This window comes from Desmodus rotundus, chromosome 8 (assembly GCF_022682495.2).
Source record: "Desmodus rotundus isolate HL8 chromosome 8, HLdesRot8A.1, whole genome shotgun sequence".
Classification (NCBI taxonomy): Eukaryota; Metazoa; Chordata; class Mammalia; order Chiroptera; family Phyllostomidae; genus Desmodus; species Desmodus rotundus.
The window spans coordinates 64,882,424-64,900,195 of record NC_071394.1 but is presented as its reverse complement, the minus strand read 5'-3'; the positions used below and the strand labels follow the sequence as shown (position 1 = coordinate 64,900,195).

Genomic DNA, 17,772 nt, shown 5'->3' with positions numbered 1-17,772 from the left:
GGCAGTGGATTGTGGAATGGGTGGGCAAGGCTGCAGCTGGCCCTCAGGGAGCAGCTGGTGGATCCTGAGAGGTGATGGCTTGTGCACTGGGCTGTCCCACATTCTCGGGCAGATAAACTGGGAGGAAAAAAGGGAGCGCAAAATAGTCCACACAACTCCCAGGGCTCTAGCTCAGGGAAATAAAGCCTCAAACCACTGATTGAAAACCCCTTGTGGATTGAGGTGGCAGTGGGAGAAACTACCAGCCTCACAGGAGAGTTTGTTGGAGAGAACCACAGGGTCTCAGAACGTACACAAACCCATCCACATGGTAATCAGCACCAGAAGGGCTCACTTTGCTCGTGGGTAGCAGGGGAAGTGACTGAAATCTGGCAGAGAGCGGATCAAGGGCCATTGTTCCCTTTCGTACCCCTTCCCCACATACAATGTCATAGCATTACTTTGTGGGTTGCCCCGTCCAGGTGAATACCTAAGGCTCTGCCCCTTATATGTAACAGGCATGCAAAGACAAAAAAAAAAAAAAAGGCCCAAATGAAAGAACAGATCAAAGCTCCAGAATTAATACCACTAAGTGATGAAGAGACAGCCAACCTATCAGATGCACAGTTCAAGACACTGGCAATCAGGAAGCTCACAGAATTGGTTGAATTTGGTTGCAAATTAGATGAAAAAAATGAAGGCTATGCTAAGTGAAATAAAGGAAAATGTACAGGGAACCAACCAGTAGTGATGGGAAGGAAACTGGGACTCAAATCAATGGTGTGGACCAGAAGGAAGAAACAAACATCCAACCAGAAAAGAATGAAGCAACAAGAATTCAAAAAAAAACGAGGAGAGGCTTAGGAACCTCCAGGACATCTTGAAACGTTCCAACATCCGAATTATAGGGGTGCCAGAAGGAGAAGAGGAAGAACAAAAAATTGAAAACTTATTTGAACAAATAATGAGGAGAACTTCCTCAGTCTGGCAAAGGAAATAGACTTCCGTGAAGTCCAGGAAGCTCAGAGAGTCCCAAAGAAGCTGGACCCAAGGAGGAACACACCAAGGCACACCATAATTAAATTTTCCAAGATTAAGCAGAAGGACAGAATCTTAGAAGCAGCAAGAGAAAAGGACACAGTTACCTACAAAGGACTTCCCATAAGACTGTCAGCTGATTTCTCAAAAAAGACCTTACAGGCAAGAAGGGGCTGGCAAGAAGTATTCCAAGTCATGAAAGGCAAGGGCCTACATCCAAAATTACTGTATCCAGCAAAGCTATCATTTAGAATGAAAGGGCAGATAAAGTGCTTCTCAGATAAGGTCAAGTTAAAGGAGTTCATCATCACCAAGCCATTATTATATGAAATGTTAAAGGGACTTATCTAAGAAAAAGAAGATCAAAAATATGAACAGTAAAAATGACAGCAAACTCACAGTTAACAACCACACCTAAAACCAAAACAAAAGCAAACTAAGCAAGCAACTAGAACAAGAACAGAATCACAGAAATGGAGATCACATGGAGGGTTATCAACAGGGGAGTGGGAGGGGGAGAGAGGGGGAAAAGGTACAGAGAATAAGTAGCATAAATGGTAGGTAGAAAATAGGCAGGGGGAGGGTAAGAATAGTATAGGTAATGTAGAAACCAAAGAACTTAAATGTATGACCCACAGACATGAACTAAAAGGGGGGAATGTGGGTGGGAGTGGGGTTACAGGGCGGAGGGGAGTGAGGGGGCAAAATGTGACAACTGAAATAGCATAATCAATAAAATATATTTAAAAAAATAAAAAAATAAAGCAAACAAGATAAGATAAAACGAGGGCCATGGCTATCTACCTCAGCAGTAGGATGGATTTTTGTCTCTGCAGACTAGGACGGCCTCAAATCTCTTTCCAGGAACAATTGACAGTGGAGGTGCAGTACTTTGAACTGATTACTTTGATCAGTCATTGCCCCCTGGTGGATGATTGATACCTAACCAGAAAGTTCACAAAGAACAAAGGAAAAGATCTTGTAACTCACTCAGGGGAACTGTTGTAGAGATGGCAACCTAAACACTTCCACATCCATGATCTTGATCTTAAATTAACATCTTTAATCCTCTGACACACATTTTGCTGATGTCATGTGGCATTGGCCACCCAACAGCAGTGCTCGCTGACGGATTTGCCTCTGGTTTTACCCCTAACAAATTGGCTAATAAATCACCAATACTCAAGTGCTATATAAAATATAAAGTTCTGAGTTGTCTGGGAAGATTTTCCTAGCCCTGTGTAAAGTGCTGCTGATTACAGGATCACATATTGATTCAACAAATATTCAGTTGCCATTCTGTACTATTGATTCTAGATAGAGATACGAAAAAAAATAATTCAAAGAGTTTACAACAGTGGAAACTGCTTTCTCATACATATTTCTCTCTTATCCTCTTGGCTGTCAGAAGAAATAAGATTTTTTAAATTAACAACATTAACAACATTAGCATTACACTATTACTACCCAAACTACTTCTCCACTTTAGATTTTCTATTAACATTCTACCCAGGGCTCTGTAACCACCTGTATTATGTACAGTTTTAAAATATAACTATTGACTAGAAATATTTGGGATCTTAAGTACTTTTTTTTTTAGAAACAGTGTATTTTAACTATGCTTGCTTAATTAACACTAAGGCTCCTTCCATGTTTCAGATTCTAAAATTAGGAAACAATAAATCATGGAATCATCACCTAAGAGGAACCATTGACAGAATGAGTCAGAGTCATTCTAAAGACAGCATTTTCCCATACATTTGGAGCAAATTTCCATCTTGTGACACCTGACCTTCAACCCCAAACATAAAATCTGGCAACTTCCTGGCTTAGTTAAAATTAGACTGTCCTTTGTCATTATTATGGTCAGATTTTCTTAATTCATCTAAAATCTGAGCAAATTAATTTTACAAAACCTACTGTTAAGGATTATTTCAAACCATGACACCTCCTCTCATTAGATCTGTGGCCCTGGAAAGTTACTGCATTTAGGATTTAGTTTTTCATCCTTAAAATGGTGATAAGACTCCTTAGGAGGGTTAAATGAGACACTGTGTATAGAGTACAGGGCAGGGCTCGGGCATACTGTAATATTCTGCAAATATTGTTGAGTACTTTGTCATTTCTACTTCCATATAACTAGGGCCACCTGGTCTTGCAGTTCAAGGATCTTCAAGGTCCCTGACATTGACTTCTAATGAGCCATGATAGACATGTATACAGGATGTGTTAGAGGCAACACTGATGACTATATGAGGAGTTGGATGTGACTCAGTCATAAACCCAAACATTATCCACTTTATCCAACCATAATGGGAAGGAAGAATCCTGTGAGCAAATGTGGCCTTTTCTTTTGTCTCTTTATGTTGTGGGTTTCTGCTTAAGATTTTTATATTTAAGGAAGGGTCTTGCAGATAACAATACACACACACTCATGAAAATGCTCTGGGGTGATAAAACCCAACTTCCTTAGCCTGTCATTAGAGACTGTCCATAATCTGGCCTTAATTTACTTCTCTAACTTCCCTTCCCCATATCTCCCCTCCTTTTTGCACCCCTACTCCAGGAAGACTGACTTGTTACTCATCACTCACAAGGCTTCAGTCCAGACACTCAACCTTCTCTGGTCCCCAAACTCTGCCTACCTCTAGGCACGACAGCAAAGTCATCCTGCTAGAAAAGCTTTCCACAATTGTCTCAAAGAAACTGAGTAAAACCCAAGTTCATATCTAGTTTTTCTCCCTGAATAACTGTATATTTGTGGATTCTTGAAAAATGTTGGCAGCTATGTCTTGCCTGTGAGTAAAGTCCTGACCCACAGCACTGACAGCACATACAAGGAACCTGGCACTGAATATGTCTCTGACAACCCAATGCTATTGCCTCCTCAGACTATGGTCATGTCTTCTTGCTTATTTACAGAAATAGCAGAGGAACAACTGGATAGCTTTTGGGGAAAAACCACTTCACCTGCATCCCTAGTCTCATTCCTTACACCAAAATACATTCTAGATGAACCAAAGTTTTAAAGGTAAAAAATGAAACATCAACAATAAGTGAATAGAAGAAGAGACACATGAATTTATGATTTTGGAGTGAAGAAAGCCTTTCTACAAAAGATAAAATAATCAAAAGTGAGCAAATGAAAAGATTGAATATTATAGATAATTAAAAAATTTCAATATTTCTACAACCAAGAAGCATAAACATTAAATTATAACAAACTGAGAAAATAACTTTGCAATATATATTATGAAGGGCTAACTTTCCTAATTTACAAGAAGCTTCCCTTATGTATCAACCAAAAAATGCTGAATACTCCAACAAAAAGAAGGTAAGTTATCTATAATATAGCACATACAAATGACTAATAAATCGAAATGATGTTCAATTTTCTAAATTAAAAGATATAAATTAAAGCAAAGACAACTTTTTAACCTATTGGATGGGCAGTTAAAAGATAATGTCTAATGTTCTTAGTGGTGTACGAACACAGGCTTTCTCATGCAGTGTTGTGAGAGTACAACTCCAAGAGAGCACATTTTCTTTTTTACCAAAAAAAGAAAAATTCTTTTGATTCATTACTTCCACTGCTAGAAATTTAGCTTGGAAATAAATTCAAGCCCTAAACAGTAATAAGCTAAGTGCAAAACTTTCTGTAATGAAAAAAAGTGAAAATAATTTAGTTATTTGTTAATAGATGATGGGTCAATTGAGTCATGATACATACCAAATGCAGAATTCTATGCAGTTATTAAAAAAAATAATAATTTTGACAAGGAACGTTGTTAGAAGTATTAAGTTGGAAAAAACTTCAGAAGGAATATGATTGCATTTGTATAAATTTGAAACTTGAGGGTGGGTTGAGTATGTATCAATATAAATACACAAATGTAAATATTTTTCTGGAAAAGTACATAAGAAACTAAGAAGTGGTTACTTTTGGGGAGGGAACTCAGTGGGAAAGCAGGGAATATGTGGAGTAGAGGTATATTTTCATTTTATGCCTTTCTAAACCAGTCTAAGACCTGGGCCTGGTATTCACAACTTTGTATAATGATTTAAATTGTATGCACATGACACATAGCTCATCTACTGAGGATCTTTGTTCTCAACTTGAGAGCTAGAGGGTCCCAAAATTTCAAGCACTGGGAATAATTCATGAATTGGATTAATAAAAGTACCATTTACTATTGTGTGCAAGTTCAACACTTTTAGAATAAGGGCCTTCACATTGAAAGACTGTAACCACTGGTGATAAAGAAGGATAAACACAGAACATATGTAACCATAACAGGATCTCCCTATCCTGTCCCAAGGGGAACTAGGAAAGGGCAGATATAGCCTGAAGAGCATTTTGTGGAATTTCAGCCCCACACTGACAAGTGATTCCAAAATAATACCTATTGTCAGTCTTAACAGCCCAAACACTTTAACCATAAACACCACTTGTTTTAAAAATGACAACTTGCCCTGATTGGTGCGACTCAGTTGGTTGGGCATCATCCCACAAAGTGAAAAGTCACCTGGTGAAGGCATACTTCTGGGTTGTGCATTTGGTCCCTGGTTGAAGCCCATACGAGAAGCAACTGATTGATGTTTTTCTCTCACATCAATGTCTCGCTTTCTCCCTCTTTCTCCCTCCCTCCTCCTCTCTCTAAAAATAAATAAATCAAACCTTTAAAAAACTTTTTATTATTGTTCAATTATAGTTGTCCTCATTTTCCCCAGATTACTCTCCCCAGTCCTACCTACCCCCCACCTTCCACTTTTAATCCTCCCCCCTGTACTTTTGTTTTTGTCCATGGGTTCTTTATATACATGTCCCTTTCTGACCCTTCCCCTTCTTTGCCCTGCTATCCTCTTCTCCCCTCCCTTCTGTCCACTGTCAGTTTGTTCTTTATTTCTATGTCTCTGGTTCTATATTGCTTGCTTGTTTGTTTTGATTAGATTCCACTTATAGGTGAAATCACATGGTATTTGTCTTTCACTCCCTGGTTTATTTCACTTAGCATAATGCTCTCCAGTTCCATCCATGCTGTCTCAAAGGGTAGGACTTCCTTTTTTCTTTCTGCTGTGTAGAATTCCATTGTGTAAATGTAGAATAGTTTTTTGATCCAGTCATTTACTGATGGGCACTTAAGGTGCTTCCAGCACTTGGCTATTGTAAATAATGCTGCTATGAACATTGGGGTGCATAGGTTCTTTTGAATTGGTGTTTCACTATTCTTAGGGTATAATCCCAGCAGTGGAATTGCCATGTCAAAAGGCAGTTCCATTTTTGGTTTTTTGAGAAAATTCCATACTGTTTTCCACAGTGGCTGCACCAGTCTGCATTCCCACCACCAGTGTACTAGGGTTCTATTTTTCTCCACAACCTGCCCCGCACTTACTGTTTATTGATTTTTTTTATGATGGCCTTTCTGACCAGTGTGAAGTGGAATCTCATGGTTGTTTTAATTTGCATCTTTTTTATGGCTAGTGAGGCCGAACATCCTCTCATATATCCCTGGGCCCTCTGTATGTCCTCCTTGGAGAAGTGTCCATTCAGGTCCTTTGCCCATTTTTAAATTGGATTGTTTTCCTTCCTGGTGTGGAGTCATGTGAATTCTTTATGTATTTTGGAGATCAAACCCTTGTCCGAGGTGTCATTGACAAATATATTTTCCATTATGGTTGGTTCCCTTTACATTTTGATGATGTTTTCTTTAGGCATGGAGAAGCTTTTTAATTTGATGTAATCTCACTTGCTTATTCTTTCCTTTATATTCCTTGCTCTAGCGCACAGGTGGCAAACGCTAGGCTCGTGGGCCGAATCTGGTCCTCCACCTTGTTTTATCTGGCCTGGCACCTTGTTTTATCTGGCCTGGCACCTTGTTTCTACCCATTGGCAGTGCCAAGCTCTCGCTTGACAGTTAAGGAGTAGTTATATTTATACAGTCCTAAAATTACATTTGGCCCTTTGAAGGCAACCATGAGGCTGATGTGGTCCCCGGTGAAAATGAGTTTGATACCCCTGCTCTAGGGGACATATCAGTGAAAACATTAGTGTGTGAAATGTCTGAGATTTTCCTGCCTATATTCTCCTCTAGGACTTCCATGGTGTCGCAACTTATATTTAAGTCTTTTATCCATCTTGAGATTTTTTGTGTGTGTGGTGTAAATTGGTGGTTGAGTTTCATTTTTTTGCATGTAGCTATCCAGATCTCCCAACACCATTTGTTGAAGAGGCTATTTTTACTCCATTTTATGCTTTTGCGCCCTTTGTCAAATATTAATTAACCATAGAGACTTGGGTTTATTTCTGGGCTCTCTATTTTTTTCCATTGATCTATGTGTCTGTTCTTATGCCAGTACCAGACTGTTTTGATTACAGTGGCCTTGTAATATAGTTTGATATTAAATATCAAACTATCCCTCCTACTTTGTTCTTCTTTCTCAAAATTGCTGAGTTTATTTGGGATCATTTATGGTTCCATATAAATTTTTGAAATGTTTGTTCTATATTTGTGAAATATGTCATTGGCATTTTAATAGAATTGCATTGAATCTATAAATTAAAATCTTATTTTTTAAGAAAAAGAACACTGAATTAATGGAAAGAACAGCACTTTATCCAGAGGCCACCACCACCACCTACATTATCTTGTCAATAAATAAGCAAAATGTGTTTTCTAACAGTGGAAACACAGCTCCTAGGCTTATCAGTTGCTGGGGTTTGAGTGTATTTAAACCTACAAACACTAGAAAAGATCTTAAGGCAAAAACCTCACCCAAGATCCCACCTGTAACTGTTGATAGGATCTCACACCAGGAGTTCCTAACACCACTTACGTCATGTAGGTGAAAAATGTGCTCAGGGGCTCCAGGGAATGATTCCGGAAATGCTCAAATTCTGTGCACAACTTTTTCTTCATCTCAGTGTCAATTTTGGAAACAGTGAGAGGGTTCATTTGATTGGCCAAGAAGTTGCCATAATCAGTGGTCTGGAGATGAACTTTCAGATCTGAAATCGAATGAAATCCAAAGTAGATTAAATTTTGAACATGCATGAATAGACTTTACAACATTAATGGAATTTATATTAACTTTATGATAAATGCATATTTAATTATTTTAACTTTATTAGACCTTAACATGAGATCTGTATATCCTTTAGATGAGTGTATTATTTCTCCTAAGCAAGAAATAATTCAATATTAATTCAGTACAATATACACATTTTCATTATCTAAAAAGTCTAGACTTATTTAGCACAGCTGGAAAGAATATTAACAACCACCCAGTGCAGAGATAGCAAGTAGGTTTTACTGGAGCCAGTTTTAGTTGTTGGAAATAGCTACTCAGAAAACTGTTGAAAAGGAAACTAAGGCCCAGCTCAATGGGAAACAGACATTTATCAGTAATGTTTGCCAGCAGTGCAAGAGGTGGCATGGGTAGCTGTCAGTCCCCTTCTATTATAGATGAAGAAACTGAGTCTCAGGGGCTAAAAGGTGGAGTTAGTAGCAGAGCTTGAACTAGGAGATGGGTCTCCTTACTCTTGAAATCTAACACCATTTCCACAGGGCCATGCCAACATCCTTTAAACAACAATGTTTTTGGCTACCAGATAATTGAATTAAATTCCAACTTCATTTACTGTGGCTTTACTCCTGAGCAAACCATGTGTTTTCTAGCATCCATACTTTTGTTAATACTGACCCTACCATACTCTCCAGGAGTCCCTCCGCCTTTTTCTAAAGGTGCCCACTATAATGAGTCAACATTAGAACAATAGTTACCAGTGACTAAGTGCTTATTATGTACCAGGCATTGTAGTAAGCATGTATTATTTCATCTAATACTCACCGCAGTTCTATGAGGTGGGAATGATGTTTATCCCTTTTTACAGATAAGAGCTCTGATGCTCAGAAAGGTAAATAACTTGCTCAACATCACAATGATAAACAAATTCAAAGCCAGATTTATCTCATTCTGAAGCCACTTAAAATCTACATTTTCTTGCCAATCAATTAAATTAGGTTATTAATTGCTCTGTATGTGGTAGCTTGAATTCTGTCAGCAGAATTATTCCCTCTCACACATTTGAATTTCAAAGTTCTTTGATGATACTTCTAGCATAGCACCTGTCACAAGACTTTATATAGTCTTAAGTATGTTAACTCCAAATAGGCTGTTACACTAGCTTAGTTATCTCCTTTTCTGTGGTTTCTCATGAAGCACCCAACATTTAAGTGTTATTAAGTATCTGAATATCAAAAATGTCTTTGGCACCATCTAGCACACAACTGAGAGCCAATATAGCATCTTGGAGCTAATTGGATTCTTCATTCAAATGTTGATTAAGCATCTACTATATGCTGTTACCACAGGAGACCCAAAGACGGACCAGATGTATTCCTCATCTCCAAGAAAATGCAATCTGATTGGGAAGGAAGCACCACAAACAGATAGGTTCAACCACCAGCTAAGTTCAGTGATTGAGATCAAGACCTTGACTGATGGGAATGCAGACAGTGAGAGCCAGGTCCACAGAGATAGGAGCAACAGAGCTGAGGAAAGTTTCTTGGAGGATGCTAAATCAGAGATGAGCCTTAGGTGCCAGGTAGGAGCCAGAGGAAGGCATCTCATGAATTAGTGCAGGTACAGCAGGTGCCACAACTCACAGCAGCTCCATGTTGTTGAAGCTGCAAGGGAGAAAGGGAGGTAAGAAATAAATCCAGAGAAGTAAGCAGGGGCATCCCAAAGAGGTCTAGGTAGGACATCCTTTACCCTGAAGGCAACAGGGAGCTGCTGTGGGCTGTAGGCTGTGTGTGTGTGTGTCAGGGGGCAAGGTGGTTGCAAGGAGACATCTGTGATTCTTCAACATCTGAGATTCAGTGGTAGGTCTTCCTCGTCAGGATCTGGAGTAGATTATACATCAGAAAAGCCATTTGTCTGCAGCATGTTCTTACTCAATTACCTACTTAATTAACTGATTAAAAAATTACACCTTTTTTGTCAGGTGGGTCTTTTGGCAGTTCAGATTTTTATGTTATTCAATAGTTATGTTCTCCATATTGAAGACTGTTTCTCAAAAGAAGGGATACAAATGGCATTTTTTTCAAAACCATGATATGTTGCTCATATGACATATATTTTTTTAAGCAGAAAACTTCCAAACCTTTCAACTGGCCAGGACATCCTGCATTAGATGTGTCCAGTGGCTCTGAACTCATGGGAACACTGGACTGCTGTATGTGATGGGCAGGCAGATGCATTGGAAGGGACCTTCTGGTCCAGCACCAAAAGACCCAAGGAACACTTACATTCAGAGTCTAAGAAAATCTTAGAATTTGGAAATGTTTGTTCTCAGACAACAGTAGACCACCAATAATAACAGCAATGCTTATATGTATAGACTTATAATTTTCAAAATGGATTTCAGTCATTTTCCCCTGCATTTTCTCAAGTGCTTTTCTAAATAAGTATCTCCATGGTCAAATGCATTTGGAATAAACAGGCTCTTAAATGCAAGAATTGAAAGCTTATGTGGTGTTCATTTGAGTGATATTTGGCACAGAACCTCCCCAGCCACTAGAAAACAATGGAGCCACCCACACAGCACACTTCAGAAAATTATGGTGCTTTTTCACCTAGAAGTTTTGTGGCAAGTGGCATTTTTTTCCTTCTTTATTCAAATGGGGAAATGAAATGTTTTCCAAACTATGGGATCACTACCAAATAAATCAGTTTATTCAGTCCAAAACAGCAATAGAAGAGAACAAAAGGCCTTGATTGGGATCATACAACAAATATCAGAGCATATCACACAGAAGACTGTGTGTATGTGCAGGTGTGCACCCAGGGTTGTAGTGACAAATGGGTCTCTGGTGGGCTTGGTCACTGGGTTCAGGGAATTACCAGGATCACTTGGCTAGTGAGACAGGAGAAGGATTTCTAGTGATTTGTTGGGCAGTTTTATAAAATGAAGAGAGTTGGTATTTGTTTTCTGGCAGTTTCCTGTGTGGGGCTCTCTATAAAAGGGAACATGCATGCCTCCCACTTTCTAGGTCGGTTAGGCAAGGAAGTCCCTCCAGAGGTACCTGTGAAGGGTGCTATCCTTGCTCAGGCCCTGCCTTTCCCCACACTCTGCAGTTTCCTCATCTACAAAATGGGTATAGAATCTATGCTTTTGGGTTGTTGTGGGGATTAAGGGAGATGAAAGTGAGGAGCCAGCAGGTAGGAGCCACCACTTAATATTAATTTATTTTCTTCTCACTTGTACCCATCTACATCCAAAATAATTAGATTCAGTTGGTTAAGGACTGTGCTTTTTACTCTCTAACCAGAGATTTTTCAACCTACATGTTGAAATTGACCACCATATTTTATAATTACTCCTATTTTAATATATCAATATTTATAAAACCAAACAGATTACTCCATGTTTGCTAATTTACCACCATCTTACAGTGATAAACCTTCAAGTCCTCTTTGGTGCTTTATCACCCTACATTGACTGCATTTTCTGCAGTGGCCTCTGAGTCTCATTCCTTACAGCTTCAGTTTAGAACCATGGGCTGCTACCCAGGTCGCTGTGGCCATCTCCTAACTGACTCTTCACAGGTAGAATAGTTTTAACATACATTGTGTCTTAATCTTAACAATAACCCCTGTTTCATAGACAAAGAAACAAAGGCTCAGAGAAATAACCTGTTCATGTTTTGCAAGCGTGCAAGTATTGTCTAAAGACCAGGAATGTCTCTTGTCCTCATTCAGTATTTCAAAGCTCCATAATCAGATCTTCAAATTCCTTCAACATTTTTCCCAGCTGAAATTCCAGCCTTATCTCCAGGCATTCTAGTTTTGCAGCCAAACTGGCTTACTCCCCACCCAAATGCTTTTATTTCTAACCATAACCTTGAAATGGAAATTATTTTAGGAATTCAAGAGCATAGCAAAAAGGAAACTAGTTCTTGTTGTAGACACACTACTGCTTAGGGGTACTTAGGAGTTCCCAGAAATTTTACAATTTACAGTTTACAAAACATCTTCAGGAATCTCTGATCGCCCTGGAAACAGGGAGGTAGGACAGGGAAACATTAACTAAGGGGTCTTATTTTTATTCTCTAGTATGGAAGTCCTTTTAGGTCAGGGACTATACTTTTTCTTTTTTTTATCTATACCTTCCTTGCCTGTAGCTAGTGCTTATTATATATATGGTTGTTGAATTATCTCCCACTTGAAGGCACAGTTGGAAAGAAATGAAGGTTGTATCCATTCATGGGGATGTCATTGTTAGTGAGATATAATCTGCTCCTCTTCCTCTCTTCCAAAGAAAGATGACTGACAGGGCAGAGTAAAGCAGGGTGGGGGATGGTCCCTAGTCCTGTCACCACACCTGAGAGCCAAGGACACTTCCACCATATATTTTAGAAAAGACCATTACTAAATTCTGGAGTTCTGAAGTATTCATTTTACCACCTTGTCCTTTTTTTTGAAAAGGAATTAATATTTACAACAGTTTATTTATAATTTAAAAACTCTGATGAAAACAGCAATGTTGGCCTGACAAAATCCAGGAACGTCACATGCTCCTTAGTCAGTGGAGCAACCACTCAGAAAAGGCTGCAGATTGTGATTCCAGCTCTGACCTTCTGCCAAAGGCCACACTATGGAGACAATAGAGAGATCAGTGGTCTCAAGGGTGGGGATTGAGGAAGGTTTTCAGGGCAGTGAACCTAAAACTGCTCTAAAAAATAACATCTTAATATAAATATGATGGTGTTAATTCTTTTACAGACTACTTTCTGCCCCTTTACCATTATTATTTTGGTTCAAGTCTCTATTAAAGAACTTAAAGGTTTCTGTGTGGATACCGCCTCCAGGCAGCACCCATTGCACAATCCTTGAGACTAGCTTCCCTCTCTGGTCCATGGGAGGACTGAGTCAAAATGTCCTCACGATGGACTCTGTGCACTGTCAGTAAGGGGCAGGCCTAGGAATAGATGGATACTTCTGACCACACTCGTACAATTTTGCACAAATATGAATACTGGGACTTTTCAAAGTTTGTATGGACAATCTTCATTTTCTCTCTTCCAAATCCTCCTGAAACCTTATATGTTCCTTGCAAATAGCTCTAGAACAATTTGCTGATAACAGGACACCTTTCTTTTAAATACTAGAGGATTTATCTTTGCTAAGTTAGCTTTCCTTTTATAGAAAGTGTCTGCTTTAGTACACAGTATCCTTGTGACACTGTTACACGCACTCTTGTTTATCGATCATTTTATGGTGTATATTGTATGCACAATTAAACAAAATCCCAAAGTTCTTAACTTCTGTTCTAACAGGACAGCTGAGAAGGTGGTTGGGTTTCTCTCAGCACATTCTTGGATGCAACAGGAACACTGCCATTCACAAGTTTCTTACCAACACACTGTGAAACAATCAGGCAAGGCAGACATTATTTTCTATGTCACAATGGAGCTGTCAAGCAAATAGGACCTATTCATGGAGCTTCAACTCACGCTCAGAGATAGACATTTCAGTGAACAACAGACACAGATATATCCTTGTCTTCCATCCTCAACAAGAGTGTTAGATTAATCACAGCCTCTGTGTCCTCAGCTCTTAACCAAGGACATGTAATCCTTATTTTATTTAGACTGATTTTCTCAGCAGTCATTATAGTCTATAGTTTTATGATTCACAGTGATATTCCTAAGAGTCCTCAAACCATAGATTGGCATGGATTCAAACACAGTTGTGCAAAAATGATTGAAAAAATATATTTTGGGGAGGAAAGAAAGAGATATGAGATGCAAAGACAACAAAGCCACAGTTTGTGTTGAGGGTCTTCCACCAGGGTGCATGGATGACTTTGGTGGTCCTCCACTCCTGACATCATAAAAATTCTGTGTGTGTGTACATGTGTGTATTTCACTAAGAAGATTCATTCTTCAAGTCTTCAAGTGTCTGAAAGCTTTCTTTCCCTCCTACTTTCAAGCTGAGGATGGTTACTCCTTGAATTTTTAATGAGCAGGCTAAAACATTGTTGTGTATCCTGAAGACATTTTATGTATTGTTTGTGTTTAAATTTGCATATCTTAGCCCATTTAAAAGCTTGACTGAAAACTAATCAGAATTTATTCAAATGAGTTCTCTCAGAAGCACTCATTCTGCCCTGAATTCATTAATTTTTTCTACCTAAACTTATGCAGATTTTCTATATGTGATTGAGACTCTGCAGTCTCCAGACTCCTATATAATATGTTGAAGTGAGTTAGGAGCTGGGATTATGTTGTGATTATTTGTAGCCAACAGAGTTAGTTAGCATCTGGAAGCTTTTTCTGGCTGTTTCCATCATTAATGGAATGAGATGGTCCATCTCAGCCTGGGCAGCTTGGCCTTAACTCTGGCTGTAACTGGTCAGAGCCATAAACAAATGACCTCAGGACCCCCAGCCCCACTTGAGAAGCCTGCAAAGTCACCCTTATGTTTTTTTCCGCTTTGTCTTTGTGTTCTGTTATTCTTCCTGGCATTCTTGACCCTTACTAGTTTCTTGATTTTTCTAGAATAATCTGGAAGTTTTAAAACACCTTCTTATCAACATACACAGTACTGATTTTATTATGTTTCAAAATGAGTGAGTATAGCTGTTTTTAAGAATAAAAATACTGTATATCATAGATGTGACGTCTTTGGCAAGGTTTTGAAAATATTGTAGCTTAAAGACAATTTCCAGAGAGGGGGATATTGGGAGGTGTCAAAGGATAGAAAGTTTCAGTTTTACAAGATGAATAAGCCCGAGGGTCTACAGTACAGCACAGAGCCTAGAGTTTACTTACATACCACCCCTCCAGCAAATAATAATAATGAGGTGGGAGGAGATATTTGGAGATTAAGGATAAGTTTAAAACATACTGTAGTGATGGTTTCTCATATACTTATCTCTAAACTCATCAAGTTGTATACATTCAATATGTACAACTTTTTGCATATCAATCATACCTCAATAAAGTGGTTTCAAAAAACAGATAATTTCCATTTACAGAGTGCTTCATAGTTCTGACAACATTCACCCATATATATCCTCACTTACTTCTCCAAACAATGCAACAAAGCAGGTGTCACCATTGAATTTTACAAATGAGAGCTCTGAGCTGAGGCTGGAGCCTCAGGTCATCTATCTGCACCTGGCAGTGGTCAAAGACCTTTGCAAAAGGGCTGGCTTCACCACAGACCCCACTGTGGGTTTTTAAAGCTTCAGTTAAAGACAAGCCTCGAGTAAACTCAAATAAGCCTGCAAAGTCACTCATATGCATTGATACTGAGAAACTGGGGATAGAATGAAATTCTCTGGACTAAGATTCTAAGCATTTTTTGGGCCATAGATCCCTGGGCAATTTAGTGACATCTTTCCCCAAATAATATTTATAAATATGTAGAATGAAAATAGATAGGATTTCAAAGGAAACCAAATATATTACAATATAGTTATCAAGATATTTTATTTATTTATTTACTTACTTACTTAATATTTTTTCTCGGGGAGGCATAAGCAACTGAAATTTATTGTATTACAATTTTGAAGGCTAGACACCCAGGTTTAAGAAATAGGCAGGGTTGATTCCTTCTGAAAGCTATGGAGAATGACCATTTTCATTTCTCTCCCATGTGTCTTTTGACATTCCTTGGTTTATACAATAGAACTGTCATCTGAATTTCTGCCTTCATCTTCACATGGCTATCTCCCTTTGTGCATGTCTGTGTCTAAATTTCCCTCTTTTATTAGGATACCTTTTAAATTAGGGTAGTGATCCATCCTAATCTGGTGTGGTCATATCTTAACTCATTACATCTTCATGATACTATTTCCAAATAAGGTCATATTTTGAGGGACTAAGCATTAGGCCTTCAACTATGAATTTTGGGAAAACATAATTCAACCCACAGCACTACCCTTGGATTTCTTGTTACTTGGGGATGTTGCAGTCTTTTTAAGCCAGCAGTAGACTCTTTTCTTAAAAAGTGTAGAACACTAATCTCAAGGGACATCCCTGTACAATGACAGAAATCATGTGAGCTAACAAATCTTTGTGACGATTATAAAAATAGGCATGATGCAGGGTGCTTAACTGGGGAATATTAGTGGAGTTTATAACTAACTCAGATACTTAGGATGAGAAAGCTAGAGTGGTGTTTGAAGAAGGTGACATTTTTTTCACAGACCTACAATCCAGATTTATTAGATATTCTATCTTGACATAATTTCTCCAGATTTTTCCAATTGCTGGCCATGTAAGGGGTGAGGAGGAGGGTGTCCACAGAGTCTGGAGAGATGGAGAAGGATTATAATTCTCTCTCCAAATCTCACAGAGATAGGGTTAGGGGGTTAGCTGGGTAGAGCTTCCACTGCCCACTGCTCGCCTAGTTGTAACTCTCAGGAGGCAGAGAAGAGGGAGAAATAGAGAATATCCCTGTATGGACCACCAAAATGTTAGGGTGGTCAGTGACAAGGACTGTGAAAGAATTCACAAAGAGAAAAAAATACAGAGAGAAAAGTTTTTATTTTATTTCCCCAAGAGAGGGAAAAGGGCTAGGTATGGAGATATGCACCAGCCAGTTACCAAGATGTTTTAAAATATATAATACTGTGCTCCTGTATTAAGGCATTAAATATCATGATTAAAAGGTTAGAGCAGTCTTTTCCATAATTTTGATAGTGAAAACATAACTGATATTTCAAAACATCTACCAGAACTGTATAAGGATCTAAAAATATTGACTTTCTATTGATAAGATTTCACCTAGAGAACACTGAACACAGAGATATAATTGTTTTTCTGATCCAAATTCATGGACCCCTGAGTTCCTGGCCCTGGGATTAAGAACCTCCTCTGGGCTCTCATGCCCTGGGAACAGCCTCTCCCTCAAGTCCCCAAGGGCCAGAGGCATTATTTCCTGTCTAACCTGTGAGAAGATTAGCTTACCCTCCAGGGTCTCACACTGGACCAGGTTGATGTAGTCTTGCTGGGTCAGGAGGCCGGCCTTACACCCTCGCACCAGGCCCTCCAGGTAGCCATGGTCCACATTGAAGCACAGCTCAGCGATTTCCAGCATGGGGCCGTGTCAGGTAGGTCGGGGTGGGACAGTGGTGTCCTGGGAGCCCCAAAGATCTGTACTGGTGTGGAGAGTGCTGGCTGGCACAGGAGTTATCAGGAAGCTGTCCAGCAGCTGATAGTCAGGCTTTTGGTGACTAGTTTCCTCCAGTTTCAGTGGCTTCGAACACAGAATGCTCAGCCTTGTTTACAGCAACAGTGAATAAGCTCGATGACCCGTCAACTGGGGAAGCCACAGATACAAGGAGGAGGAGGGAGAGGGATGGGGTCAGGGCTGGTTCTGTCTTACCCAGAGACACAGGATCCTTACCAGCTTTGCTACTAGAAGGGGAAAACACCTGAATGTTTTGTAAACATCCCCTTCTCCCCAGTTGAGTTTTCAAATCCAAATTACATTTGTCCTCATTTTCTTCAAGAATATTAATGTAAAGAAAGAAAAGGCCCTTTTTGAAACAATTAAGTTATGCAAATACATCAGTTACGAGCATGCAGATTGAAGAATTCTGAGAAGCTTATCCAGCAATTTTTGTTTGTTTTTGTTTTAAACTTTAAAACTTTTTGTTATGGGACATTTCAAACATACCATAATTAACCATAAAAAATACCATAATTAACCACCACATATCCATCACCCAGCTTCAGTCAT

At 39.0% G+C, this 17,772-nt stretch overlaps 1 protein-coding gene across 2 annotated transcripts in view; it reads right to left on the bottom strand.

Moving 5' to 3' along the window:
• The window catches only part of ATP6V0D2 (ATPase H+ transporting V0 subunit d2), a 44,806-nt gene extending 27,504 nt beyond the window's left edge, over positions 1 to 17,302 (bottom strand). For both annotated transcript variants that reach the window (XM_024578337.3, XM_053930350.1), the window contains exons 1-2: positions 16,998 to 17,302; positions 7,852 to 8,023 (exon numbers count right to left, since the gene is read on the bottom strand). In XM_024578337.3, the coding sequence (XP_024434105.2) occupies positions 7,852 to 8,023; positions 16,998 to 17,127 (302 nt within the window). In that variant the 5' untranslated portion in view covers positions 17,128 to 17,302. The remainder of the gene's footprint in view (positions 1 to 7,851; positions 8,024 to 16,997) is intronic.
• Positions 17,303 to 17,772: the final 470 nt, after the last annotated feature.